Here is a 27,147-nt window from a genome sequence, read left to right on the forward strand (position 1 = left end):
TATATATATATATAGTAGATGGGCTGATCATTGTTTTCAGAAAATGACAAGGAAATGCAAAGAGGAAAAGGTACAATACTGCATATCCAGCCTGACTAGATTCCATAAGTATTAATCAGCTTGTGAACAGAAATGCTCATGCACGTATATAGAAAACAGCCACTTATGCCTGCCTACATCTACATGTTGCGTATTATTATATTAACGTACAGAAGATAGTTGTTTTGATACTAAAGGAGGCTGGGACTTCCTCCAACAGATATCTTAGAAAACAGTGTCCCAGGGACTCTAAGGGACAACCAGAGTAAGTGTTTAGGACAGAGGCAGGAAGGTGGATATGAACCATGTCCTCGGACTGGAGAAGCAGAGTTTTGGATACTGTGGTGATTATGGTAAGCCAAAAACAAAAACAAAAAACAAAACAGATACAGTTGTATAAGACTGTTGTTGTTTTCATTTTTCTTGTTAACTATTGCATGTAACATAGTAAGGCGTTAACATTAATTGACTCTTAATATTTGACACATGGTGGCACTGTTTCACTAACTAAACGTCTGCAGATTTATTTCAGCTAAAATCGAAAAAAAAAAAGAAAAATCAGTTCTTTTTAAAGTCTTTCACGACTTTTGATACAAATCTGTTCATCTATGATTATGATTGACTCAATAACAGAAAATACTACTACAATAAGTTTGTGTTGGATTGTTAGATTTAAAAACAAACAGTTGAATATTGATAAATGTGACCTAGTGAGTGTACACGAATTAGAGCTTAAATGAAAAGCGAGCTGTTTGTTAAGGTAGAAAAGGACTGAAAAATATCAGTCAGTTTGCTGTTTACTATAATTCATAAACAAAACAATCTATATTTTGGGATGTTTTAGGTTTTTATTTTAAGCCCAAATTATACTTGTTCACATTGTTATTGTTTTTACAGGACATGTGTCTGGTTTTGCTTTTGTTATTTTTATGATGATAGCAGTGCTGTTGTAAACATGAAGCGCATCTGTTTATTTATGAGTGTGCGTATGAGGGAGAGGGCGTCAAGATCAGCTACGCAGATAAAGGCTGTGGATTTTCCACTAAAATTTAGTCCTTTCACATTCTCTTCTCTCTGGAAAGGCTCTGGCGCAACCACGCCCAAAACAACCACAGCACCAGTGAGTCAGATCGACACTTTATCATTTCCCTTTCAACCTAAATCTCAGCTTCTCCAAAAATCCCCCTTTTTGTTGGCTTTAAGCTCTCTTGCAGTTACAAGTGAAACTTGGATTAATCTCACTGGGTTATACAGAGGTCCTGTGAGAATGATTGTGTCTGCATATGCCATTAAGTGTTCAAATCTGCATTGTCTGACACACATGCGCGCACACACACAAATGCAGAAGTGACTCAGTATCCAGGCAACACCACTGGTCATCGCATGATGAAATGCAGAGGAGACCTGCTCCTAAGCAGCCAGTCAGATTCTACCTGCATTTGAAGCCTGTCAGCACTGGCTAATTACTCATTAATCAACACAGGGCCACTGATTGTGTGCGTCCTCTTATAATACTAGAAAAGTAGACGGATGCAATTTGTAAGAGAAGAGAAAGAAGGCAGAATATTGTTGTTCTCAAAGGATTAAAGAGCAACAGTTGTTAAAAGGTTAATTGTACACTTGTGAAGGCAAAACAGCACTAATTTCCTCTCCTCTTTAACAGCACTCAGAGTGGTTACGTTATTGTCTAATGGCTTTGGATAATAAATGTTCACGACCCTGATGTGGTTATTTTTAGGCGGCAGTTTATGGCATAGTGCAACAGCTTGGCTGTTTTAACTTTATTCCACTAATTGGTGGGTTTCCAATGTAGTGTTCCTATGAACACTATACAATTTTAAGTATCCTTGGTATAATAAATACTACATGGAACTACACTTAGTAGGGGTGTCAGTGAAATATGCTACAGTAAACTGCAAAAGCACATCATGCTGCTCAAGAGGAGTTCTGCTAGTACTGTTTGTGTGTACCTGCGTGTCTCTGTATTACCTCTGTGGCTGTGCATTTGACTCACGTGCTCTCTGGTATTGCATGCAAAATCACAGGATTGCACACGCCTCCGTGTAACATGTGGAATTTAACATTTAGTTCAAAAACAGCAACCCGTGCATGTGCAGACACGGTTGGGTTTCTTAAACGTTCAATGACTGAGTGCCGATTTAGGGAGCCAAAAAACCCACTTTTTATTACTGTATGTAATATGGCAGTTTAGAATATGGTGTATGTTGGTAATACAAATGTTTTGTGCCCTTTTATAGTTATCATTAGTAGTGCTGAGCTCCTTAGGAAGGTTTAGTCCGTTATGACGGCTGGAACAACAGAGCTGAAATCACAGATATATTTTTACTGGATGAATGAAATCTAGAGTGCTGCATATTTTTTTTACATTTTATTTTAAAGTTTATATTGTTAAAGATAGTAAGAGTCAGGAAATATAGAAAGAAAATGTAGAAGACTGAGATGCAATGAGTAGGCCAACTAGCTGCAATCTGACCTGGAGATTTGGTGCTTAGGCCGTTAGTGCCCATGTGGTATGCAGCCTGCCCACTTATGCCTCAGGTCACATCATGGAAGGAATTTCAGTGAAATTTTCTGATTAACCCAATTAAAGTTCAGCCAAAAAACAAAGGAAATCTAATATTATTATATCATGGGAAGATTTGATGTAAACTGTAGATAAACTGACATTCTTTCCCTTTTATCTTTGACAGAATACATATCATAGTTGGTTAACTAACAGATGATAATGATTACATACAGTAGTAATCTGTGATAATAATAATGATGATCTCTTTTTTTTTTTTTTTATTAAACTGTCCTCCAGTCACCTACAAAGTATATTTGCCATCTATCAACTGTGGTGAAATTTCTCATGAATAAGAATAGGACACTAGTGCTAATATTTCACCATTATTCGTGTGTCGTGTTAGGGTAAAAACCTGAATGGTTAGTCACTATATGAGCTCTGTTATTCTATAAGAGGTATTTTGTTGGCCTAGTTAGTGTCCACATGTTCTTTTCAAAGGAAAGGGTCACTGCACACTGATACAAGGTTGTTCCGCTTGATCACCTTTACCCTACAATGAAACTGCTTGTTAATCTTAATGGGATGGTCTCTTGCAGGATGAGATGGCCCTCATCCCCCCAAAAATGTGAGGGGTTACTAAATAGTTTGAGTTAAAAAATAGTAAATCATGCTTTGATCTTTGTAGTCACCAAATTTCAACCCACTGGAAGATTTAACAAAAAACAAAACATAAAAAGAGTTGAGGGAGCATCTTTTTCTGAAGAATGGCGTTCATTTACATCAATAGAGCTCCAGAAACTCGACAGTGAATGTGAAGTGGTTGCAGAATGTGGTGGCAGACACAGACACTTTATTTTCATATGCATATAAGCCCTTGACTAGACCAAATACCAGAAAGTCTGGCTCCTCTGAAACAAAATATAAAGAAAAAAAGAGGTGATTCAGGACTTTTGCTGAATAGTTTACAGATGACAAATATGAAGATAGTTTCCTTGAATGTGTACGTGTGCTTGTGATTGTGCCAGTTCACAATGAGGCTGTGAAGAAAGCCAGTCTATGTGTGCGTGCTGCTTTAGCCACTGGTGCTCTCATACTCTAAAGGAAAGTGCAAGGACCCAAGTGCAAATATGTGGAGGTAGGCAATGATAAACTTAAAGTGAGCTGTTTATTATAAGCATGTAAGCAGTAATCCAAAAGGCAAACAAAAGTCCAAAAGAGGAACACTATAAACTATAAAGAAACACACACTGGGACTGAGAAACACTAGGGGAACAGGAACGGACACTCTGACAAAGGGAATACAGCAACTACATATACACATAAGGGCGATTAGGGGAAGTGCAGACAGCTGGGAGAACGAGAAATGGTTTAACTGAATCACAAGAGATGAGACAAAGATGCAATCTAAAAGCAAAGCACAAGGAACAACTAACGCAGGAAATAAAGCAGGAAGTGCAAAACCTAAATGGGGAATACAGACACATGAACTTAAATACAAAGGACACAGGGTGATGGAACACTGAAACTCTAAAGCTGCTAGGAACTGAGAGCTAAAGCAAGTACAGTAAGAATGCACGAAGCAAATCTAAACGTTAAATAAACCAGGAAGCAGAATAGAATATTCAAATAAAGTTAGGCCTTGGTTGTTGTTAGGATTAGCGCTAACCCTTAACATCTCCACCGTAAGCTCGTCCTACGCACAGAGTGGAGCAGGCAGCGGTTACTGATGGCGAAAGAGTAAAACAAAGAGCAGCTTTTGTCAAAAATATGAGAATTAGTCATCCAAATAAACTCGTATTTTGCACTGCAATTACTCTTGAGTGCCAGCAATAGACCAGCCAAGTTTTAAGTAGATCTAATAAACAGTTGTTGAGATGGGGCAAGAACAGATGGACATGCTTACAAAGATTTTTTTAGTTAATAAAATGTCTACAATATGAATGTAAACTGATTGTGTGTTTCTTTTCTATCCAGGGCGGTCGTTTCCGAGGTTTGACCATGGGATTCCCACCTCTCCAGCAGCGCTCCTCAGCTAGGCGCTCCTTTGGACGCTCCAAACGTCTCAGCTTGGCCCGCTCCCTGGATGATCTTGAGGTAGCATATATACAACACACAATCTATATGCGTGGACCTTTTCCAACACAAGTATACCAACAAGTAATGCACATTACTGCAATATTTAAGGTCAGACTGGCTACTGTGTTACTGTCATGTTTGAGCCTCAGGTGTTGCCTCTGTCTGTAGTAAGAGTAGCTCATGCACTCCATACATGCTCACATGATGCATCAAGCTGATACATCTTCTCATATCACCATGGCAACATAGACAGTAAAGAACAGAGCCATCTTTTGTACTCACTTGTTTTTATTAATTTTTAAAATGTAACACCACAAAGATGCATCAGTATATTTCAAATAAACATAAAGCAGAAACATTAATTTGTTCCCCTCCCTAAGAGAAAATAAGAGCCTGGTTCCATTACATTACATAAAAAAGTTAGAGGGATCTATAGTCAAATTGACACACACACCAGCAATCTCTAGCTTTTTACCACCTAAAAGTTTCCAGAGCTTCACCAAGTTCACAAGGAGTGTAAGTAAGGATACTTGGACCCCATCAAATTCTGATTGTATATGCTTTTTTTTTTAATTGTTGATACTGAAAGCTCTGATGGCCAGTAAGCAACAGAAGAAGATCTCTTTACATTTCTCCAAGAAAAAGAAATCAAGCTTCTGTTCTGTCATAGGGACAAGTTAATGATTTTCTTTTGTTTGTTTTCTTAAATATAAACTGCAAATAGCAGCACTGCTACACTGTTGCAAGAATTAGCCTTTTGCGCTTCTTTTAGCTTCAAGAAATGACCTAGTATCCAGTCATTTGAAAGCCATGAGTTTTGCCCAACAATATCCCTATTTACAGGATTTAATACAGAGAAAATCAGCAATTGCTATTTTTGGACTTAGATGGGAAAGATACAAAGACTTATTATTACTTGTATTAGGTTGTGTTTGTATAACTTAAGGTGGGATTTTATTATGAAATTCCATTTCTGGAAGCGAATCATAAAACTGTCCTGGTGATAACAGTGTAAAAGAGTGTTGCTGTCATCATGACTTGTCTCTACGTGTGTCTGCGTGAAGGTTGCCAAGACCACGGTAGAGTCCTGCTGCCTCCACCAAAATTCTTAACAGTAGCTTTGGCTCTAAGATAGAGATCAGAGGACAGCTTAATGTTTCCGCCGTTTAGTGGTGACTGGGGTACCGTGGGAGCAGATAAGCAAATCCCACACTGTTGCATCAGTGGTGATAGTTTTTTTTTTAAACAGACATTTTTGGCATTTTTCCCTTTATTGGACAGCACAGTAGATGGCAACAGGAAGCATGGGAGAAAGAGGGAAAACGACTGGGAGTTAAATACCGCAGAGGTCCCGGGCCTGCAGTTAAGGTGGAGGACTTGTATTTTAAACAGTGAGACCATTATTTAGCTAAATTAAAGCTGCTGTGTGTGTGGGTTTTTTTTTTTAAATGAGAAAAATCTTTTGAATGAATCGAATTCCTCAAAGCGAAAGTCTATTAGTAGACACTTGGAGCCTTCAAATTAACTTCACATTTTTATTATTCAGGTTCATTTCAAACTATATTTAATTTGCATTCGAAATGGAAAGTCCAAACGTCACCTACAGGCTCTTGAGAGCAGATTACGATGTAAAAAACATACCGTACACAATCAAGGATGATATTGGAAGCAGTGTAGAATTTCTGCTACTTGAGTTGGCAACTGTTGTATGAGCTTCACAGGGGTAGATGTCCCATTGCCAGAGCTTCCAATGGCAGGGCTCCTCTCTTCTTCTTTTTCTTCTTTTTCTTCTTCACCCCTTCATCCTCCCACTCTCTCTATTCCACCTTTTTCTTCCGGTCGTTAGGCCTTTTTCACTCGCTGCACATGCAGTAATGTCCACAAACAGAGAGGGCTTTGTGTTGTGTCGAGGGGGAAGGAGAGAGAGAGATTGGAGTGTGTGTGTGTGTATGTGTGTGTTTGTGTGGTGACGATGGTGGGGGGTAATGGGGTTCTAAGTGTTAGCCTGCACTTCTAACGAGCTCTGATGAGCAACAAGCTGACATTCCCCTCGTTAGTGCGGCCTCAACACAAAAGCACACACACATACAAATGCACACACAAATGCACAGTGTATATACACACATGCAGGAAGAGCTGTGCATGAAAATACACAAACAAATGCCAGCTTTAAATCGGTGACACACAAGCATATTTACACACACACACACACACAACTATCAGAGATCTTGTTAGATGTGCTGCTCGAGCTGCTTTCAGACTGTGTGAGCAGGCGCGTTTGTGGCTCGTTTAGCAGAAATAAAAGACAGAGTTTGAGGCTCGTTTCGTATTCATCTGTCAGGGGGAGAAATATGATTTTACTAGTGTCATTTGTCCATTTGTTTGTCTGCCAGTAAAGAATGTGATTAAGCTTTGCAGAGAGGTGGATGAAAGACCAACAGTTTTGGTGCAGCTCTGGATCACCTTCTTTAACATTGGGAGAACTGCTATTGGTGGAAACCTGCAGTCTGCCTCTTAGTTCCCTTCTTGTCTTGTGACAGATCTGATTCTAGAGCCTAACTATTACGCAGTCGCGCAGCACCCACACACAAGTTGCAGACTTCAGTGTGTCAGGCTCCTAGTGGGACTTTAGTTAGGCATTTAACTTCTTTGTCTTCTTAGACATATACAGATACGCTCACACACATACAGACGCTAAAGAACGTGTTAAATAGTACACACAGACCTTTGTTTCAGAATACTAATGTTTAAAACCACAGAGAGCTATTTTAGAGACCATCACCAACCAAGAAAAAAGAGCTACCTAACTCTAACTGAGTCAACCATTTCAAAGCAAACACATCATTTTTGACTGGTCCCGGAGGTTTGAAATCTGCAGTGTACTCGATTGAACTTAGTTAACAACAGTCACAAGAAATGTTTCAGAATAAATGCACAAACACCAAGCAATTCTCACAATGGGCCGTTTGTGGCTGTTTGCACAATGAGCTGAAAGAAAACTATAGTTGGAAGAAGGTGAGATTTTTCTCCACTGTGCAGTGTTGAGCTTGAAGACAGGTCCAGCAAAATCCCAGTGGCACAAAAACGCACAAAAAAGTGTTATTAAATCTAAGAAGTAACTGGTGCTGTAATATTAAATCATTTTGATGCTTCCTAATAAAATAAAATAAAGAGCTTTATTATCTGTTAGCTCAGGCCAGTTTTTAATGCATATTATAAAGTTATTGTAAAATTTGGGTATTTCAAATGACAAGTATATATCATCAAGTGTACATAGCAAAATATTGAAATGTCTTCTATTTGTTTTATCAGCATTTTTCTGCATTACTTACAATTGTTTATTTAATTTGTAGACTTGGTCATTTAAGTAGAATGCATGCAAGTCTCCTGAAATCTCAATATAACTCTAACTGAAGTTAGAATGCAGTTTTACAGAGGAAACTACAGTGTTTCTTTTAAAACTTTATTTATATCCTATATGCAATTCTGAACACTGGGCATTTAATAGATGGACATTTCTTGACAGATGGCTATTTCAGTTTAATGTATGTGGTTTTTGTCTTTTTTAGTGTTCTATTACATTTAAGACATTAGCATTATCTATATTTGTTTCACCAAATGATCACCAATGAAGCAGAAGAAAGTGCTATTGCTATTAAATTTAATATTAAGCATAGTTAGAATAAAGCCACATATTAACTTTATCTTTATAAGGATAAGGCATCATCAAGTCTTGCTTTTGGTTTAATCCTTGTGCTTAACTATGACATAGATGAATTAAAAGCTTAGCTTACATAGAGCGTGATTTACTTGTCGTAGCAAAGACTCAGTGCTCAAAATGTATTAACAATTATTATTGGTCTAGACTTGAAATGCCTTTTATGACCAAACATGTTAGTTACTTTAATTTATCATCCTTATAGATGTTGTTTTTGTGTCTATAACATCTGGCTGATGAACACAAAATTATAAAATGCTTCATAAAAACATCAACATTAATCAAAGCTAGGAATAAGAAGTGACCTCTATTTGTTTAACAATTTTATACTGGAATGTAAAAAAAATGCAACTACCATTTTTCATTAGACCTTCTCCGGTTTTTTCTTTCCCACTACTTTCAAACTCCACGCCCTGCTTGTAATGCAGGTTATCTGTTGAAACAAGACTCACCCTTGGTGACATGATTAGGGTTAATGTATCACATTTTGGAAAGCTTCCTTTATCCCTACAGAGTATATTGTACAGCTGTTTTCAGAGGCTTCAGGGGTTGACAGCAGCATTTACTAATGTTTACTACTAATGTTTATCAAAAGAGCCGTTTTGGGAAAAATCTGTATAGAGCCACAAAAAATGCTTGTTATGAAAAAATAGCGGTCAAAGGACTCAATACTATCCTCTGTAAAATGCACCTAGTGGCATGTAAAGCCACCTTTAGTGGCAATAACTTGAAGTAATTGTATTCTGTATGTTTGTATCAGACTTTCACATCAGTGTGGGAGAATTTTGGCCCACTCTCCTTTATTAGTGCTTCATTTCTTTCAGGTTGCAGGCATTTGTTTATGCACAGCTTTTTTTAAAGGCCCATCCAAGCATTTCAGTGAGGTTGAGGTCTGGATTTTAAATGGGCAACTGCAGCACCTTGGTTCTTAATTTTCATCCATTCTGTTATAGATTTGCTGATGTGTTGGAGATTATTTTGCTGTTTGTTGGCCAAGCTTTAGGTGTTACAGGTGTTAGGTGACTGTGGTATTGTGTTAACACACATTTGAATGCCCTAGACTATCAAAATCTCTGCTTTTATACAGGTGGTCACAGTTTCTGATGATCAGTTAGTTACAAGGTTGCTATTGACACTACACACGTTTAAGTAAGTCTAAAGAATCAGTTACCCATCCCAAATTTGTATCAGTAAAAGGGCCACATGCCTCGTCTCCTGTACTAACACATGAAGTTGGTGTACTTTATGTGTAATGCTGGTCGAGTACAGGTGGAGTTTCCAAACATAAAAGCTCTGAACTGTAAAATGAACTTCATGTAGTTGTCCAAAAATCTAACTCTATCTTTCTATTCAAATTGCACCAGAATGTGTTTTTGACAGAACACTTTATGTATAGATTTTAAATGAGAAAACGTCCTGTTCTGCAGTAGACTGAATCTGAATGCATTTGACTTTTTTATCAGTGATCAGTGTGAGCGAGGTGTTGCTTTATTCTCAGTCTTCACCCCTGGGCCAAGTGGAGGAAAACCAGCAGAGATGAGTGTGGGGTAATAGGGCAAGTACATTCACTGTATGTCAAGGCATGTTGAGGAATGCAGCTACTTTTCAACTGTCATAAACAACCTAATCATGGCAACAGACACCAGTCATAGCTGTCAGCTGAATGGAAATATTGCTGCAAAACACTGAGTGTGTTCCTCCCTATTTTGCTTTTTGTTGCCCTCCCCTCCGCCATCGTGAATGTCAGTTTACTCTCCACGCCCCAGACAAGCGTGGGGCATACTAAACAGTTGACAGAAGAGCACAATGTGTTGTAACACATTCATCCCAACCCTGATTTTATGTGTGGGTGTGTTCCTTAATGGCAAGGGGTCTCCCTCCGCAGCCTTGCCTACGCACTTGTCTCAAGTGTGTGTTTGTGCGTGCCTCTCTGCCCACAGCAGTGTGGGTGGAATAGAAATTATACAAGGGTGGGTGCAAAAGCAGAGACAGAGGAGGGGGAGAGCATTGAGGCAGGGCAAAGGAGACTATAGTGAGGGAAGAAGAGGAGGAGGGGGGATAAGAGAGAGAACCATAGGGACCGGGGAATCTAGCGACGGCGACATTCTGTAGCGTTTTGGACATTTCAAAGCCATCGGGCTTTGCCACTTGTTCTGCGCAGACACGCACATTCAACAGCTGATGACGATGCGCACGGAGGGGAGCTCTCACATGCAGTGCTGAGGATTACTTGTCTCTTCCTTCATGGAGCAGCAAACTTCAAGCGCGGATTCTGAAACGGCTGCTGATCCTGTGAGTAAACGAGCTGCGTGCGTTTGTTAGGGAATCTATGCAAGTGTGTGCGAGATGCATCCTATATATTTAATCCCAGTAACGGCTCTCTGGCTTCTGTCATTTGTAGCATCATAGCTTTGTTACACAATCTTGACTGTTTCAGAACAGTATTGCTGGAACAGATGCTTAAAGTTCAGTTGAAAATAAAAATGGATGTTTGTGTGAGTTTGAGTCATAAAATCATATCTTTCTTTGGTAATTGCTATGAAAGGCCTTGCCTAACTTCCTGTTTACTGACACTTCTCTATTTTGCTGTTGGCCTCTAGCCACTATCGGCATCCAAAACATATTTATTTAAGTTAAAATGAATTTAATGCACTCAGAGTTTAGTTGTGAAGGCTCTCTCTGGAATGACAGATCATGTGATCATGCACAACCCAATCAGCAGGCTCCTTTTGGCTCTGTTGAAGTAAAAGAAAACCTGTTGATTCTTTTCTCGAGTCCTCTGAATCCATTCATCAAATTGGTTTTTTAAAGCCGTTTTCTAAGAAATGTCCAGTGTGTTGCAAAAAGACAATGCAATAACCACCTCTTATGCAAAGTATAAAGGTAGTGGGTCAGCTATGTTGTCAGTGATTCTGTATTTATGTACCCTAACACAGCGGTCCCCACCCCCCGGGCCTCGGACCGGTACCGGTCCGTGAGTCGTTTGGTACCGGGCCGCGAGAGTTGAGGCTCAGGTGTGAATTGTATAGCTTTCAGGGTTTCTATCGGTTTTCAGCGTTATTTTGTTATCGTTTTTATCGTTAACTTGGTTTTCCTGGGTCTTTTCATGTGTGTTATGAATAAATCTTCTTTTTTTCGGTACCGGTACTAGTTTTATTTTGTTGTATTTATCCGCGACACCTTAAAGGCCGGTCCGTGAACATATTGTCGGGCATAAACCGGTCCGTCGCGCAAAAAAGTTGGGGACCGCTGCCCTAACAGGTCGGTGGTTGTGTATGAGTGTGTGTACACATATTAAGTTTTTTGTCAGGGAGTTTTGACACTGTGGTGGAAGGCAGCACAGAGCATAATTTCACTAAACACAGTTGTGAGAAAAGAGCAGCCTGCCAGGCCTCTGACCCGGCACACACAGCACAGACACACACATTCAGGCATAAAAAAACTCATTCATATCTTAAAAAAGTGAAAAAGAACACCCAGAGATAAGAACCTGCACACACATTTTTCTGTGTGTGTCTGTGTGTACTCTCAAAGTGACTGTGTGTGTTGTTCCTCGTGATATCCCCTGAGAGCAGAGTGTGTTAGGGAAGGAAAATCAGATGACGAGACAATGAGACAAGATCAACACTGCTCCTGTACATGAAACACCGCAGGAGGCCAGCAGTCACGTTAGACGCAGCTCCACTTTCAAATAAACACAAGTGTTTCTTTTTTATCTTCAACAAGTGCCAGATACAGTTTACCACATCAGCACAGTCAAACTGTGTCATGTGATAAGTCAGTCGATAGATTGTGTTTTGTTAACTTAAATTGTCAAAAAATGCAGATAAAATGATAGGAAAACCGTGTTTGAACCTGTACTTTTTATCTTTGTTAAACAAGTGTTTCAGTCAGTGGAATCACAGTTTACTACTAGCTATATTTGCAGTTTTAATGACAGCAACATGAGTCGTTGTAATTCAAATACCAAACTGAAAAAACGTGTCATCTTAAAAAAAGATCTGAAAGTCACCAGTTTCAAGAGTGAGCTTTCAAAGGAAACATTAGGCAGTTTGCAAAAGGAACAGATGCACAGTTAATGGTGCGTCAAGTACAAATACTGCACAGCTGTCTCATAAAGCAGATATTTTTTTACGTTTCTACCTTTAAATAGATTCCAACCTCATTTATTTCCACTGTATCTTATAAACCTGGCAGTCACTATTCATTATTAGCTGATTCGCTTCCATACTTTGATTGATCTGAGATTGACACAGAGTATGAATTCTGTCTTACCTAAGTAGCAACAGCAGGGGGCAATGTTGGGTTATTGTCTGCAATAAAGGGCAACAAATGGATAGATGCCAAACTAAACCCTTCTTAGCAGGAAATAAAATGTGTTCTCTTTAATAAAGATGGTTTGTAACTGAGCTGAACATTGAATTTACATGCCAGTTACTTTCTGGATTTCTGGATGTAAGTTTTGTAGGCTTGAAGTATTTTACAGCAGTATTTCACTATACTGCATCTATAAAGACTGAAAGAGGTCAGTGAGACAGTTAAACCTGGTGATGGAACATAGACTTGGAAGTAATGGATTGCAGCGTGTCTTCAAATGTACTTGTTTACACATTTAAATAATACCTTATTAGTTATATATTTCAACAATGTAAATGTTTCTAAACGAAGACAGTGTAAGAAGTTTTGTTTTACTCTAGAAGTGCAAAAATGTGTGCTTAATAAGAACTTTTCATATGCTTCTGTGTTGGATAAGCATGGGTCTATCTAGGGAGGAGAACACAAAGGAAAAATGCTGCTTGCTCGACCATAGGAATTAGGATGAAGAGAGGAGTGAGAGATGCGACATTTCTTTGTCTAACGTCTTCCTTGTTCTTTTGTTCTCTCAGCCTCTGCTCTTTTTTTTTCTTTCTCCTTTTATCACCAGGATGCGGATTTAGCCAACCTAAACTTTGTCATATCCCTCTCTTCCTGTGTGGCGCCCTGCCACCTATCTCTTCCCTTCTGTTAAGAGATTTGTTTGAGCACAGGTTTCTTATCATTACTCATGGTTCTTCCCTGTTGTCAAAGATGTGTGGATGACCAGATAGGTGTTTCCCAAATGGCACAACTAGGATTTAATCAGTCTGGCTTTACTAGCGTTTGTGGTGCATTTAATAAAATCAGCTGAACCAGAGAAACTTGAACGTTTTTAAAAATTAGACTTCATCTGGGCAGTCTCCTTTAGCACTAAAAGCTCTGGTAATTAGTGCTTGGCAGCACCTTCAGCCTTTCTCTGTCAATGTGTGTAGAGTGGTCGTGGGGGCGCTGAGTGCTGGAGCCATCTCTGATGTTGCTATGATACAGGGACGTGTAAGGTTAACATTAACAATATGGCACAACATTTTGCGCTCTATGGCCTCAAATGGTGCTTGTGGCGTAGAAAAGAAAGGAGAAAAATGTCCTGTTATGGGCCAGTAGTCATTGAAATTTTTTTTTTTTCCATAGAAAGTTGAAGGAAATGTAATGGGCATAGGGCCCAACATAGCTTCTACTGTTTACTGGTCGTCTTACTATTTTTAAGGGTGAAGCCAAGCTTTTTGGTGCTTTTTTGAGAGGTGTCACATTTTAGAGCCTGAGATAAAAGTACAAAAACCAAAAACAAATATTAAATAATGACAAGGCTTTAAAAAAAAAAAACTGTTTGAAGGATATTTGGATTCTCCGTTACATTAAAACCCAGTCCATAGTTGTAAAGAAGAAATGTAGAACTCATAAACCAGATGTTAATGAACTGTCATTAAAAAATAAACCGTTTTAACATGTGAACATGTGAACTGCAGTATTGGCAGAATTGTGTTCAGACCACAGTTGTTAAAGTTTGGCAGTTTTTATTGCTTGTTTCATTTTGGTTTATGTTACTTTTAGTGGTATTTTTAGTTTATTTTACTGTAATATGGTGATTATTTGTTTAGAAAAATCATAATACTACATAAAAGTGTTTTTCAACAGTATTGAGGAAATTTACCAAAAGTCCAACTATATTTTCTGTGTGTTCATTTTATTTTAGTTTGTTTGTAAGTGCAAACTATTATTTGCATTCATTTTTGACTGTTTGTCTATCCATCCATCCATCCATCCATTCGCTTCCGCTTATCCTTTTCAGGGTCGCGGGGGGCGCTGGAGCCTATCCCAGCTGTCATAGGGCGAGAGGCAGGGTACACCCTGGACAGGTCGCCAGTCTGTCGCAGGGCCAACACACAGGGACAAACAACCATTCACACTCACATTCACTCGCACATTCACACCTAGTGGCAATTTGGATTATCCAATTAACCTATCCCCACAAGTTGCATGTCTTTGGACAGTGGGAGGAAGCCGGAGTACCCGGAGAGAACCCACGCAAACACGGGGAGAACATGCAAACTCCACACAGAAAGACCCCGGCCTGATGGTGGAATTGAACTCAGGACCTTCTTGCTGTGCGGCAACAGTGCTAACCACCGTGCCACCGTGCTGCCCCTGTTTGTCTATGTTTACTTTAAATAATCAAGATTAAAAGAATCTTGATCTTGTCATTGCCTTTGTGACTCTTAGTCCATAGCTGGTGATATTGGAAATGTTTGGTTTAAGTGTAATTTATAGTAGTGCGTTGATATGTAATGGACGATGTTGTTGTTTGCATTTATACTTTTGCGCTTTTGTGCCTGCATTAATCAGAACTGTTGGACTTGGAGCTAGTAAATCTTGAACAATTACTTTTACTGAAACGCAGAGAGGATAGAAGACTTCCAAACTATGTCCGAGTGTATGTATGTAGTCAGAGCTATGAAGATTTTATTAACCTAATGAGCAAGCTAGACACAATTCAATTGTATGACAGAGGTATTATCCTTGTGCAAGTCAATATACTGTGTTTACATGGCTTATTACTACCAAACAACATAGTTGTTGCAGTCTGCATTGCCATTACTTGTGCTTGGATGTCAGGCTACAGTGTAGGGTACAGACTTAATCCCTAGTCTATGCAGCAGATTTAATGTAGCACTACAAATCAATCATTAGGTAAAGGTGCTTGTCTCATTAACTTTTTCCTTTGCTGTGAATCCACTGCACACTACACAGGTAACATTTGTATTCTCATATTCAGCTCTTTTGTTTAATGAAGAAAAGAAAATGGGTTGCACAATGCATGTGATATAAACACAAACACACAAACACTGCTAGCACAGTGTAACACAGAGCCAGCTACTGTCTGCTGGACTCCAAGCAAATTAAAATGACACAGTCATTCAGTGGATGTGTTGTTTGAGTATAGAAATGAGTCATCAGTCAGTTAGTCAATTAAGACAGTGATACCAAAAAAAGATAATGTTGATGTGTAGGAAAGGTTTAAGAGACGCTCTTTCTTTCTGACAAAACAGGAAATTAGGGGGAGTGAGGTAGGCCTAAGGCCATGTGCACAAGTTCAATTGCAGTCTTTGTTTATGTGTGCGTGTGTGTTTGTGCGCAGAAGTAGGCCACTCTGTCGTGTGAAGTGCTTTGCTTTCACTTGACCTTTTAGCAGACCTGCAGAACTTCCAATCATCTCTTTTTGAAGCAGCTGCTCGAGATGAAAGTCTTCTGTCCTTCTCATGATACTTGAGACCAGACGAGAAGTTGAATTTTCTCATACCTGCGCCTGTTTTTGATTTGAACAGGGAGGAACAGGAGAAGCGTGGAGAGGTAATGGCCTTGCTGCAACATGATTGGCAGACTGACCTTTGTTCCCTCCCCTTCTCAGTAACTGCTGCCTGATGGGGGCGTGTCACTATGGAAACTGAGCCGTGTGAGTGTGTGTCAGTGTGTGCGTGTGTTTGCGAGAGAATGGAACTTCCTAGTCAGTCTGTCAGCTCAGCGTGTGGGAAAAAGAGGGAGAGCTATAGAGTGCTGTAAGAGAGGAAAAGGACGTTAACAGTGAGCTACGTTAACAGTGTCTTAATACGACTTTAACAGGCAGTTGAAGCTAATTCTAAGGTGTGAGTGTGCGATAGACTTGCTGAGTTATGGCTCCATCCAAGTTAGCTGTCTGCAAAGATTTCAAGTCCTAGATAGGTCCTGAAGAAACTCCGTCAGTGCACATGAGTGATTGTGTTTTTGTGGTTCAGTTATGTAGATTAAACAGTCACTGGGTTTCCTCCTCTTTGAGAGGGGAGCAGGATGAGCCTCAGGAAGAGGCTCTCCTTCAAGCGGGTCTGGAACTCCAATACAGTGAGTAATGCATCCACACGTTCACACACAGTGCTTTACAGGTGGTATTCACAGAGGAACTGCTCTTCTAGTCAGTGTTTTTTTAATAGAGTGGAAGTGAAAGGAGTGGAAGGAGAGTCTTAATTCTGTTATTAACTCATTTGTCGATCAATGCTCATAGAAGCATCTTAACTAAATATTCAAACATTACCTGATGCTTAAAACCATTTTTGATAATACTAATAAAAAACAATAACCAAGTCCTGGTTTTGATTTGTCTTCTGTATACTTTACAAAGGGATGGAACAAGGTAGAGAAAGAAACCGAGAGTGTAAATATCATTCACTTCATTAAAGTGTTGTTCTGCTCGCTACAAGTGAGACGGGGAGAGATAAACGAAAAATGGGACCGTTACCATGAGCAAGGTACATGGTGAGGAAAGGGAATCTATTACCTTCAGCTGAGGAAAAACAAAGGGACAGGATATGAATGAAGACAGAATAAGGAAAGGCTCCTGGGAAAGGAACAGGGTACAAGTTAAAATGAACAAGTCATTCTGTCTGTTATTTTCAAAAAGAAATGGTTTGGTGGTGGTACGTTTGCATAGAGATAAAGTAAGACAGACTAACAAAAATTTGAGGCGGCTGCTTCTCTTCCTCTCAAAGCCAGATGTCTTTTGAGCCAGAGCAGGAGGCAGACAGAAAGAGAAGTAGAAACAAAGCCAGAGACTGTGAAAAATGTCGGAAAAGATCTGCTTTTTGTAGGCTCTTTTGGTCTTGTGTTTTTTCAAGAAAGTGAGAGATAACAGCTGTAAGACAGTGGAATGGTGAGCTGAGTCAGAAGTCTCACTTCTTGTGAAGTTTGCTTAATTTAGCACATCAACTGCCAGCTGTGAGAACATGTCTGCAGGTGTTAAGCCAGGGGTACTCAATCAGATTCATATGTGTTTACATCATGTTTCCTCCTTTGTCTGTGTGATGGTAGTGTGTTTAAGGCATCAAGCCAAGTAAAACAGAAATTTATCACCGGGGCAGCCTCTGAGTCACACCTCCTGTGTGGCTCTTTTGTGGGGAAACAAACACTATCCGCATTCCTTCCTTTCATTGAGAGTGGATATTGATTTCTTAGTGCGCTGCAGGGATTTCTCCTAGAATTCCAGAGGATACATATTTGCAGGGATGTTGATATAGGCAACTCAGAGAAGCTACTCTGTGTTATTTATTGATTTGTATATGTTTTTTGGTTAAATTGTTAAATTTGATACTAACCCAGAGGTTCCATGGAAGACGTTCTTGCTCATGTTCACAGCTTCACACCCTTTCTTTGACTTTCGTTTGAAACATTACAACCTAATCAGCTTGTTCACTCCATCCTTGTCTCTCTGAGTTAAGCTATGCTCAAGCTAGGCTTTCTCACAGCCCCCGTCCTGGCAGGATTACTCTGGTCTTCTAAATGGCAGCCACTATTCACCTCATATTTAAAAGTAAACACAGTGGCACGCACACATTGAGACTGTTAGCCCAACAGCTTCCTCCTCAGATGGATGTGTGTGTTTATGAATGTGTGCAGTCTGAAAATCTGTGTTATGAATTCTAAATCAGCTTTTATGGACAGAATCTCTGTGTGTGTTCGTGTGTATGTTTCATTTGTTCAGTTATGGGTGTGGTCTCCTGTAGTGATGTAAAATCACAAGACATGATCAGCACTCTTTTATATTTTTGTCATCTTTTACTCTAAGAGTAGAATCTCTTTCCTTTCCAAGGGTGGCCGTTTAAGTTCCAGTGTTTGAGCCAGGAACAGGTTCCTGTCGTACAAACAGTCTAGTCTTTGTGTGTGCGACTGCATATGTTATCCCTCACACTTTCTCCCACAGATAGACATTTTTGTTCACCTTGTTAAGTGCTACTGGTCACTCTGTGTGTCATCCATTAAAACAGAATGTCCTTTTCTGCCGTCTGCCTAAACGCTCAAACGTAAACAGGGCATGTTTCGGAAACTTGAGGTTGTTTAAAGAGACTTTTATTACATTCGAAGTTTCAATATTATGACCCTGTAAGTGAGCATTTGTAAATTGTACAGTGTGCTTAGTCATAGCTTGAACCCGACGTCCAGGCTTCATAACAGATGATGTAAGTCATACGTTCCACGCTAGTCACAGCTAATAAAGGATTTGGACCTCCGCAAACAATAACCACCAACAGCAGAGGCGGCAAAAGCACAGATATTCTTTACTTAGACAGATGTTTAGATACTTCTGTTCTTTACTCTGTAAAGTGAAAAAGTACAGACTTTGAAATGTAATAAAGTAAAAAGTAACTTTTTAAACGACAGTTCTAATATGATCTATTTTTATGCAATGTAAATTAAAGCTATATTAATGTAATAATAAAATATTAGTACATGGAAATACTTTGCATTCATTTGCAAATGTAGGTAGTAAAAATAAAAGTTTTCAGAACAATAAATACTCAAGTACAGTAATGTACCTGAGTACATTAACAAAGTATTTGTGCTTTTTTTGCTTCTCACCTTTAAGAAACAGCCACAGATGCACACACACTGCATAAGCAGTCCAGGCATGTATCTGCAAGGTGGCAATTTGTGTTCAAGGAGCTAAAAGCAGGATAATGCGGGTAAACACACAAGTTTTGACCTGTAGACTAAAAAATACTTTCCAACCTCCGTGTAATGTAACCTACTGAATGACAGAGTCACAACACCACACCCTGTTCCTACTGAAGGTAATTAAGTCTTATGTATGAATCCAATTTTTCTCTTCTAAAGAGGTCCCGATAAGCCATCAAATGGAAAAACGTGAAATGACTGTTAATAAAAACATAGCCTTGAATTTTTGGTTCAGACCAGGGTGTGTTGCCACTAAATGTTGCACAATCATGTGATTCAGCTTTTATCTTTTGTTAAAGTGGGTGTCACAGTGATGTGATCATTGTGTAACGGTCTACAACCCTTCCACTGTGTCAGTATTCAGTGCACATGGCTTCCTAGAATACCAAAATAAGCTTATGAAGTTTTTCACCGAAAACATTCATTTTTGTGAATTTCCAGATCAAAGTCGTGATGTGGTTCGTTATGGTTGTTTGCCAGTATCGACTGTTTAGTATAAATTCATCTGTGAGTCAACAAGAACATCAACAACTGATGATAAAAAGTTACATTAAACAACATTTCTTAGCTTCAGCTTCTCAAAATTTAGGATTTTAATTGAACATGTTTGTGTTTCTAGGGATTTGACAACAATTTGAAGCCATCACCTTGTTATCTAGTTCATCATAAGTTATCTAAGTAACTGTGTTTAAAAATGTGGGGCACTCTACCAAGCTGTTTTGTTTGGGGGGGGGCTCCACCTGGACTGGACATTTTTTCTTTCCTTTTTTTATTTCGCCTGTGTTCTTAGTACTCCACAGGACAACCAAGGATTTTAAAAAAAGAAACTGGCTGTTTTGTCATCGGTCACCAATATCCCAACCTCTGAGTGCCGCAGTGGTGAGCACTGTCACCTCACCATATCAGTGGGTTTAAATGCATCAATCAGCTAGAGCCTTTCTGTGTGGACCTCAGTTTTTCTGCTTGTTAGTCATCCTAAAATTGACCATACTTGTGAATATGAGCATGAATTGTTGTCTGTCTGTGCTAAACCTTGCTACAGACTGGCAACCTGTCCAGACTTGGCCTGCCTCTCAACCTATGAGAGTTAGGATAGGCAGCCCTAAATTGGTTAAACAGTTTATAACACAGACGCATTTTCAAATAAATGTATTGTTTAAATGTTTTGCAAATAATTTCATCTTCTTTTTAATTCTATTTTCCATTGTTTTTGACTCTCACACATTGTTGATGAGATTAGCTTTATACTATACGTATACATATATATGATGAAGTTTGTAGTTTCAGTTTGTCCACTTGTAATGAGAACATTAGATAAAAATGTTAACTAAATGCAGATATCATACTAGTCAGGTAGATTTGTATCTACATGGTTTTTTTGTCCAAAATAGCACAGAAATGGGCTTTTATGCAATATAATATCATAAGGGATTCTAATCTGAGATGTAATGTGTTATTTATTAATAAGAAAGAACCATTATCTGCAGCTCTGTCTTGCTTAACCAGAATTGACATCCTACACATAGAGTTTCTGCTTTTTTCCTACAACAACAACAACAACAAACAAGCTCTCCACAACTGTAATCATGATCACCAGTCTCTGAAGTTGTGTCATTTTCTGCTGATCTTATCAGTGCGTTCACCACAATACACATGAAAGGCCCACTAATATCTGTAAGAAACCGATCCTCAGCCTACATTATAGAAGATGTGATAATAACTGAAACCAGTGGAGGCTAAAAGTAGCACACGTGGCACCTATGAACTGGCAGCACATTTGTTCCTTACAGTGGGATATACATTTGAGAGTATCCTACTTAAATTGAAGTATTTTCCACCTACATATCATCTCTACAGATAGAGGCTTGAGAAAGGAACTCGAAGAGGGAATGTCTGAAAAGCCCCAATCGTTCTCTGTGGGCTGTCAGGAATGACCCGGACTTGCCAAAAGAGGAAGGGAAACACCACTGGAATGATTGAGGAAACGAGACGGAGGGCAAGAATATGAGAATGATTTAAGGAGAAGGGAATAAGTGAGAGAAAGGAAGAAAGACTGGGGCTACAGCATTCTGGGAAAAGAATAAACAAAAGGAAGGAGAGAGTGAAAATAGGCTAGAGGGGGAATCAAGTGAAAACGGGGGAGAGGGGCCTCGATCAGGGGCCAAACCTCTCCACCACAGCATGTGTCTGGAAGTGATCATGCTAGCGCTGAATTGGGGATAGGGGTGAACACACACAGATTCATAAATGCAAAAAAATGCATGCCACACACAAAAGACACATCTTTGACAGATGTTGGCCATATGCTTACATACTGTAGGCTTCACAACTACAACAAGGCCAGAATGTCTTGACCCACAGAAACACACATAGACACAGTAAATGCTGTTGGGAACGTGTGAGTTGTGAATCTGATTTTTGCTCTAATAAGTGTAATCACTTTGTGTCTCTGGTAATTTTTGGTTATCCTCTCTCGTGGTTCTACCACATACAGCTGCTTCAGAATAATCTCTTTCCATCCACTGGCGCCAACCTCTGTACTTCAAGGGACAGTGTGGAATTGTTAATCCCTGAGAAACTTTAGCCGTTTTCACACATGTACTGCAGCCCTGACCTTTTCTCGACATCACTCAACTGAGCAGCATGCGGGGATGTTCGATTGGACACTAGCCCGTTTTTATCCTAGCAGCTCCCTGGTAACGCACTAGCGAATGAGCATCCCGTGTCCTTCCTCTTGCACTCTCTATCCAGGCAACTCCCTTACCTAAACCACACATGGTTTTTCCAGTAGTATATCTTAAGAGGACAATTTCCTGCTGCATGTGGCAAAAGACAACTATAAAAAATGTTCCATCCTGATTCTTCTAAAATTGTAACTCAGTGCAGTTTTATTTATATAGTGCCAAATCACATATACCGTTGCACTTTATATTGCAAGATAACAGCTCTACAGTAATACCAAGAAAACCTCAACAATCAAATGACTCCCTTTGAGCAAGTACCTGGGGACAGCGGGCAGGAAAAAAAAATCCCTTTTAATAGGAAGATACCTCAGGCTCAGGGAGGGGCAGCCATCTGCCTCAACTGGTTGGGGGTGATGGGAGGAAGACAAGACAAAAGACAGACTGTGGAAGAGAGCCAGAGATTAGTAATAACTAATGATTAAATGCAGAGCTATATAAACACATAGTGATTGATAAGGAAGCACTCGGTGCATCATGGGAAACCCCCAGACCTACGTAACTTAGGGAGAATTCAAGGTCACCTGAAATTGTTTGATGTTTATGTATGAAAACATCTTTACACTGACAGAACCATCTGGGCAGGACTAGATCTGATTTAAGAGAGGAAATGGCCAAAATTCAACAGGTAGCACATACACAGACAGCACCAAGGGTTCAAATGAACTAGATGTACCCAGTTTGCATATTGAATATGAGTCTGGATATTTTAGAATTTTAATGCTGTAGGCTTATTACAAATAGAGAATGTTATTGTTTTTGTAAATTGGTTAACGAGTGTTTAGGTGAACAAATCTATTAGAATAGCAGAACTTCCACTTCAGTATTTTAGTTACTGTAAAATTTGCATAGTTTGGAACCTAATGTAATGCTCAGTTGCAGACACTGCCTTTTTTTTAGACTTTGTGGTGCTTCTGTTTTTATTTTAATACCAGTTTCAGTTTTAGTAACTCTTTTGAACACAAAGGTGTACTCCTACTGTTGACCTTTTGTCTTATGCTGTTCCCTATCTTAACTCCTCAGAGACACATGTGTCTAAAACCAAATCTAGGCTGCTGGTAGAAATCTGAGTAATTAAAGTGAATATGAAATAACTACAACTAAAAGGGATTTTTTTTCTTTTTTGAGATAGCATCACTTTTCTCTCTAGTAAAGCTTTCAGTTTGACAGTAGGCACATGAGGCTGCAGCTCAAAGCTTTATTGTATAATATAAAAATGATCTTATAACACATTAATTTGCTTTCTAATGAATGATTTTATTATTCAGTAAACCATAGCAGGGAAAGCAACAATGTTATTTCACACAACTTGTTGTTGCATTTCTAAAGAATGGACTGTGTGACCTATAGAAACTTCTGCTCATCTGGAGAACACTCTGATGTCTGTGCTGAGTAATGACGAGCTCAATAAAAGTTAATTTCCCAAAGGTAAATGCGCTGTAAGAAATTCCTACAGATCACTTCGGTACCAGGCTGCTCTCTTAACATGAATAAACAGAAAGTTTGCCATTAGCAAGGGTAGCGGTTAGATTAAGAGCATAAAAAGACACATATTGCAAATTAGGCTCCATTTTGAACCCTTTTTTTTTGGAGTTTTCAACTTTCTCAAACATTTTTCTCTTTCTTCCTTCCTTTCTTTCCCTCTTTTGTCTCCTGCTCGGCTTTGGCCTGAGTCACACTGTGATGCATTGTTCCACAGTAATCTACATTACTGATGTCTGCGTTGAGTGATCTCATCCTAGCTCAGCATGTCTGAGAGAAAAACCCGCTGTACGCCATATGTGTGTATTTCTGAGTGTCGTTTTGGGTCTGTGTCAGGGAAATGTGATATTAGGCTGAAGTAAGTTTGGCTTGATTATGTGTCTGTATTAACATCTGCGTGTTTGTGTTGTTGAAAACCGTTAAAATGGAGATTGAATGAGTTTCTTCATCTCTCTGTTTGTGATTGTGAGATAAGCAGGGAAACTTCACACCTGCCTATTGAAAGGAGACGGGACCCATCCTTAACCTTTTCACACATACACCCAGACAGTAGGCCCCACCCTTTTGAGTTTTCTTGTAGAGCAAGCGCAGCCAGTTAACAGACGATTCCACCCACGCAGAAGACAATGAATGTGGGTGCTAATCTGGCTGTGTCATGATGCGAAACTGTGTTGATAATGGAATCATTCCTATTAGAAACTCAGTCAGTCTGTCTGTGTCTCCATGTGGCCAAAAGTGCATGCTCTGGCCTCTTGGGCCTCATGCCCTGTGTGAGCTGATTTTAATGTGTGTCATCTGTGTGATGAAGAAAGATCCTAACTCATGTCTTTCTGCTTTTTACAGTCTGCTGCAGTCTCTGATGGAGGTGAGTAAATATGCCTTAAATTTTTTGTATTATTTCAGTATCATTTTCAGGTCTTCTTCTTACTTGAGCTGGGGAATTTTATTGAAAATGTAAAGTTTTGTGTAGTAATTAGAAGGGGGAAAAACAACAGCACAAAAATAAAGGGAAAACAAATGCTGTTCTGAAATCATTTTAGAAATGGTGATCTTGTTTTGTCTTGCACCATAACTTTGATGCATCAATTTTTCTGCAGAGGTGGCTTTTACACCACCTTCAGTGCTCCGACTCTGTCCTCATCAAGCTGGGACATGTTTAGTTTTGCTGTTTTTTTTTCTACGTTGCAAGTTCAGTAAAATTAAAGTAGACATTTTTCAAGTGCAGTAAATGCACGATAATGGAAAAGAAAACTCGATTGTGAGTTTTACCATAATTGTACAAAACCTTGCATTCTTGAGTTGTTAGGATGCGGTTCATTTAGCGTGTATCGAGTATTTTATCAGTTTAGGTCTTGCGTTTCATCGTGGCCATGCTCACAGTAGCACCCAGCTAACATTGGTCTGCTTTCAATAACTTCTCTAGCAACAGGCGAGCTAGTTTGGCCTGCTTTTCTGCCACACCTGTGCTTATTCTGTTGCTGGTGGCTGGCTGCAAGCTAAATATAAAGCCAAATTTGTAAATATAATAACGAAGCAACTGGTAGGTTTTTTTTCTGCTTCTGTAATCCTTATAAGCGTATTCATGATACAGAGATGTAGGTTAGATATAATGGTTCACATATTACCACAGTGTAATATTTAAAAGTAAAAAACGCTGCAACAGTTGTACTAATACAAACTTTCAGACAAAGTCTCCTCCCAGGTGACGAGATAGAACTTCACCTTTTGTCATCACGGCTTGCAAATATCTGTGAAGAAGCCTTGATCAGATTCAGGCTGCCAGTTTCCAGGCTGAGAAGGTGTTGCAAAGGGAAGGCGTTACAGATGCTGTTTGATCATTCGTCAGTGGTTGTATAACTCACTTTACATATCTTCCCATGGTGGGGCTATATAATAGCCATTTTTTAACGTCTGTGCCAACAAGATGCAAAAACTAACAGTTCCAGTTCCGTGAGACTTGTTGGAAAGCTGCATAGGATGTGCTTTTCTAGTGTTTTGTCGTTGTTGTTTTTCAGTTGTCTTGGTACTGTTGTTTTAATCAGGATGACAGACCATTCGCACAGTGTATTTTCATGATTTGTTAGACTGGATCTAATTTGTGATAAACTGTGCTTTAACACCCCATAAATGTATATGAAAGATAAATTTTATGGCAGATGGGAGATAAAAGAATGCAGAGGAGGTGAGAAACAAGACGGGGGGTGGGAAGCTCTGAATTTTATGGTGGACGTGTTTACTGTGAGCCTGAATGTAGAAGTGTTTATCATCACTTTTTCCACAACGCATGTCTCTGGAAGATAGAATGTGTTGTTTGTGAGACTTCTCTCCTTTAATATTTTTTCTTGCATGAGATAGGGAACATGACAACTAAGGGACTAATGAGGTTCCTCATTTTGCAACGGTGTTCTCGTTTTGTCTTGTGTTAGATCACTGTCACCAGGATCAAGTGAGAGAAATGTAACTGTGCACAAAAAAGCCGCTCATTAGAATGTTTTCGCTGAGCATTCGTGAACTATTTGTATTTGGGGTAAAATCACTATACGTTATGATACATAAATTATGTATATCGAGTAGATTTTAGCCAGCTTACCTCCTGCATAATGTAGGAGCCCATTTCCATTGCTCAAGTCTAAAATTGCCTCATTTCAATGCTTAGACTGATTTATTGAAAAAAATTAAAAGAATGTGTAAAATGTAGCTTTAAATCATCTCCTTATATACCAGCCCTGATGTAGCCACTGGATTCCACCAGATGCGCCACAACATCTGTATTGCAGGCCTCATTAGCCTCAGTAGTGGCCTTCCTTTAACAAGCTCCTCATCAATACTGCAGCGTGTGCGTGTGTCCGTGTCACTATGTATACGCGCGCGTGTGCCCGGCATTTTTATCTCCCTTCTCTCTCGGCTTTGAATTATTCATCTTTCTGAGGCCTGTGTGTGCTTGTATCGGTTACCCTGGCTGGAAGCTCACAGAGCTGTGTGAACGCACATGCAGGTGCGTGTGCATGTTGTGACCTGACTCTCTCTGTGCTTTCTCAGGTTGTCATCCAGGTTGCTCACCAGCAGCAACCTCTCTCTCTCTCTTTCTCATTATATCCTCCTTCTTTTTCCATTTCCCACCTTCTCTCTGTTTCTCTTTTGGTGTAAAAGTGTGTGTGAGTGTGTGTATGTGGGCCCTTTCTTGGACTATGCGTTCAGCCCTCTTGTGTTGGAGTTCATGAGGGGCCCCGATAGGGGGATTATGGATGGAGGGACTTGGTTACCCCTTAGGATTCGCTACTTGCCCCGCTGGCACCACACAGGCTCCTACCAGCTTTACCCAGGTGAGGAGATAGCTGGAGCTTTGAATACTTGTTTTTCCAACTGAAGGAAATGCAGATTTTGTTCACAGGGAAGCAATGAAGCCAACATGTTGCACAGCAGAAGGTTTTTCATGTTGAAAATTCAGTTTGTTTTTTTTAGGCCCGTGAAGGAAGTTAAAGAAAAATACCACAAGATGGAGATTGCTTGTTAGACAGATGGTTTTGGAACTACCAGTTGACAGGTGGATAATAAATGAGTTTAACCTGTCTGTACAGCAGCTGTTAATGTTGTAAAGTCTGAGTAGGGCAATGATTGAGTGTTGTGGTTTTCCTACAGTTCACTTTGTGTTTGCTGTGCTGTTTCTCATCTATTGAAAATTAAACGGAATTTCAGTGGAATACCGAGTTAGAAACTTTGTGTCAGTTTTTTTT

General features: G+C 39.5%; 1 protein-coding gene across 7 annotated transcripts in view; it reads left to right on the forward strand.

The window, feature by feature from the left end:
* Window positions 1–27,147, forward strand: part of rgs12b (regulator of G protein signaling 12b) — a 43,327-nt gene that overhangs the window by 4,791 nt on the left and 11,389 nt on the right. For all 7 annotated transcript variants that reach the window (XM_013911529.1, XM_013911528.1, XM_005735837.1 and 4 more), the window contains exons 5-6: window positions 4,541–4,660; window positions 24,257–24,278. In XM_013911529.1, coding sequence (XP_013766983.1) covers window positions 4,541–4,660; window positions 24,257–24,278 — 142 coding nt within the window. The remainder of the gene's footprint in view (window positions 1–4,540; window positions 4,661–24,256; window positions 24,279–27,147) is intronic.

This window comes from Pundamilia nyererei, unplaced genomic scaffold (genome assembly GCF_000239375.1).
Source record: "Pundamilia nyererei isolate P.nyererei 1_Seehausen unplaced genomic scaffold, PunNye1.0 scaffold00065, whole genome shotgun sequence".
In the NCBI taxonomy this organism is placed as follows: domain Eukaryota; kingdom Metazoa; phylum Chordata; class Actinopteri; order Cichliformes; family Cichlidae; genus Pundamilia; species Pundamilia nyererei.